This window comes from Coenobita brevimanus, chromosome 108 (genome assembly GCF_032717465.1).
Source record: "Coenobita brevimanus isolate Jiangsu-jjx chromosome 108, ASM3271746v2, whole genome shotgun sequence".
In the NCBI taxonomy this organism is placed as follows: Eukaryota; Metazoa; Arthropoda; class Malacostraca; order Decapoda; family Coenobitidae; genus Coenobita; species Coenobita brevimanus.
Window position 1 is genome coordinate 1,748,016 of NC_137061.1, and position 2,943 is coordinate 1,750,958.

At 43.8% G+C, this 2,943-nt stretch overlaps 1 protein-coding gene across 1 annotated transcript in view; it reads right to left on the reverse strand.

The window, feature by feature from the left end:
* Positions 1 to 2,579, reverse strand: part of LOC145416925 (uncharacterized) — a 9,316-nt gene extending 6,737 nt beyond the window's left edge. The window contains exons 1-3 of the mRNA XM_080285783.1: positions 2,511 to 2,579; positions 1,652 to 2,292; positions 322 to 531 (exon numbers count right to left, since the gene is read on the reverse strand). Of these exons, the coding sequence (XP_080141909.1) occupies positions 322 to 531; positions 1,652 to 2,292; positions 2,511 to 2,579 (920 nt within the window). The remainder of the gene's footprint in view (positions 1 to 321; positions 532 to 1,651; positions 2,293 to 2,510) is intronic.
* Positions 2,580 to 2,943: the final 364 nt, after the last annotated feature.

The following is a 2,943-nucleotide window of genomic DNA, read 5'->3' on the forward strand; positions in this document are numbered from 1 at the left end:
ATTTCCTTTTTTTTTTATCTCACCTGTCGTAAAATTTCCTTCTTTTTTTATCTCACCTGCGTAAAATCTCCTTTTTTTTATCACCTGTCGTAAAATTTGTTTCTTTTATAGCCTACCTCACCTGTCGCAAAATCTGTTCTTTTTTTTATCTCACCTGTTGTAAAATCTGTTCCTGGCTGCTATCTTTATTTTTCTTTACTTTTTAATCTCACCACGCGTAGGGTTTTTTTTTTATTACTTTTCTTTTAATCTCACCTGTCGTAAAATTAGTTTTTTTTTTTATCTCACCTATCGTAAAATTAGTTTTTTTTTTTATCTCACCTATCGTAAAATTTGTTCCTGGCCGCTTTGAGTTTGCTGACAATACTCTTGATGTCCTCTCCTGTCGGGTCAGCTTTCACAAACACATCGTAGGCGAAGTGTCTTTCAAAGAGTTCCCTCACGCGCTGCAAGTCCTTCTGTGCGCCCTCGCGATTGTGGAGCATGATGAAGATTAAGCAGAGGCCAGGTGGGCGCGAGGCGATGGGATACCTGGCGAAGACCTAGTGTTAAAAGGCGGTCGGATACGTGAGAGAGTGAAAGTTGAGAGTGACTGAGAAAGGGAGAGAGTGTTAAAAGGCGGTCGGATACGTGAGTGAAAAGAGAGACTGAGAGAGTGAGAGAAAGAGAAAGAGTGTTAAAAGGGGATGGGATACCTGAGAGAGTGAAGGATAGAGAGAGACTGAGAAAGGGAAAGAGACAGACAGATAACTAAATCGAATCGACACATGCATTACGGTGACTAGGTGAAGCGACCATAATCTTGCAGGACAGATTACGGTACTCTGCAAGGAAAGGGTAGTACAGAAGCATTGCCGTTTTACTCGTGTTTGTATGAAACGTATATCAGTGACAATCGTTAGTAAGGCAGTGATAAGTAGTCAAAATACTCTAAATACTTAAACTATACCTTTTCTACTCCCCTTCCCGAAAAGTAATGTGTGAATAAAGCCTACAGTTTTATTTCTATGGCAGTATTGATTTCTGTACAATAATCTAAGGCCATAATCTGCATTTTGTTATACTCTAGTAATGGAAAATAAAACGCATTGGTGGCGACACTGAAAATTATACAGTTCGTGTAATGAAGTGAAACTATTTTTTTTTTTTTTTACTTTTAATCTCACCTGTCGTAAAATTAGTTTTTTTTTTTTTTTTTTATCTCACCTGTCGTAAAATTTGTTCCTGGCCGCTTTGAGTTTGCTGACAATACTCTTGATGTCTTCTCCGGTGGGGTCAGCTTTCACAAACACATCGTAGGCGAAGTGTCTTTCTATCTACCTATCTGTCTATCTATTTATCTATCTACAGTATTTATCTATCTATAGCCAGACGTCTGAATTCCGTAAAGGGTGGCCACCAACAAATCATCTCCATATCGCCCTGTCCCCTTCCATTACGCTGCCCTCCCAACTCACAAACACCCCTCTCTCACATTCCTCTTCACTCCATCCCTCCATCACATCCTCGGCGATATCTTTCATTTCACTGATCACTGTCATTTTGGAGTATTTAGACCCTTCCGTAAGCTTAACTCTTCCTACTCAGATATAACTCAAGCTTTGGACTCGACATCTGAGGGTCGGTAAATAAGGGAAGATGGGCAGCTTACCTTTCCAGAATTTTGAGGGCTTTCTGTATGTGTTCGCATGACTCTTGCCTCTCCCGCTTCATGTGGAGAAGCTGGTCGAAGAGGAACTCCAGTTTGTGCGTATAGAGACGGTTCAGCATCCTCTTCCTCATGAGAACAAGGATGAGGAAGTAGAAGGCCACATCTTTGAGCCCCACCACCGTCTCCAGGGCCACGGGGTCAATAGGCAGGGTGAGCAGCGCCTGGATGGGGTCCTCTCTATCCACTGCTTTGGATACCTTTAACACCTCGTACATCTCACTGACCTCGTGTGGGGTCAGGGAGTTGCAAATCTTCATCATGACCTTGTTCTCAGCGTACACGAAAAAGGTCTTCTTCTTCTTGTTGTCCAGTCCTCGCCGGAACGGAATTTTCTTCGACGCGACGATTTTGGTGAAGTTGTTGCGGATGGCCTCAGGAGCCTGGCACTGGAACATCTCAAATATCTCCGCGAATTCCAGCACGTCCTCCTCCTCGAAACTCAGCTGGTCGTTCTCGTCGCTGAAGTTGCTCTCCAAGGTGCTGAGGTTGTCGTTGCTGCGCAGTTCGAGGCTGGAGAGCTTCAGGAGGCGCAGTTGTAGCTCCCTCCTCACAGGCGCAATGGACCTTTCTCTCAGCGCCCTCTGTAGTCACCGAGAGTAATTTGATTTTAAAGCGTTATTTCGCTTATTTTATTTTTGATGTTGTTAGGCGGTTTTATTGAGTTTAGGAGAGTCCCCGTGAAGTAAAGGGCTCACTAGGCTATTATTATTATTATTATTATTATCATTAGTATTATCATTATCACCACCACCACCACAATCACCATCATCATCACCACCATCATCACCATACCACGTACCTCAAACTTCTCAAGGAGCCTGCCCACTGAGTCCCCCGCCTCCCCGTACACGTCCCCCGTAGTCACCATCCCACCTACACCCACTGCGCCTCCGTCAATGTAGGTAGGTTGGGGGGTGGGTGGTTCCAGTGTTATTGAGGCTTCTTCCACTATCTGTATGTGGTAGATAGATGGAGATAGATAGGCAGGTAGGTAGGTGGATAGGCAGGAAGGTAGGTAGGTGGGTGGATAGGTAGGAAGGTAGGTAGGTAGGAGATGGATGGATAGATACCGTGGAAGAGATAGATAAATAGGTAAGTAGGTAGGATGGTAGGTTGGCAGGTAGGTAGAAGATAGATAGATAGATAGATAGATACCGTAGAAGAGATGGAGAGAGGCATATAGATAGATATAAACAGGCAGTCAGATAGATAGATACAGACATGCAGATAGA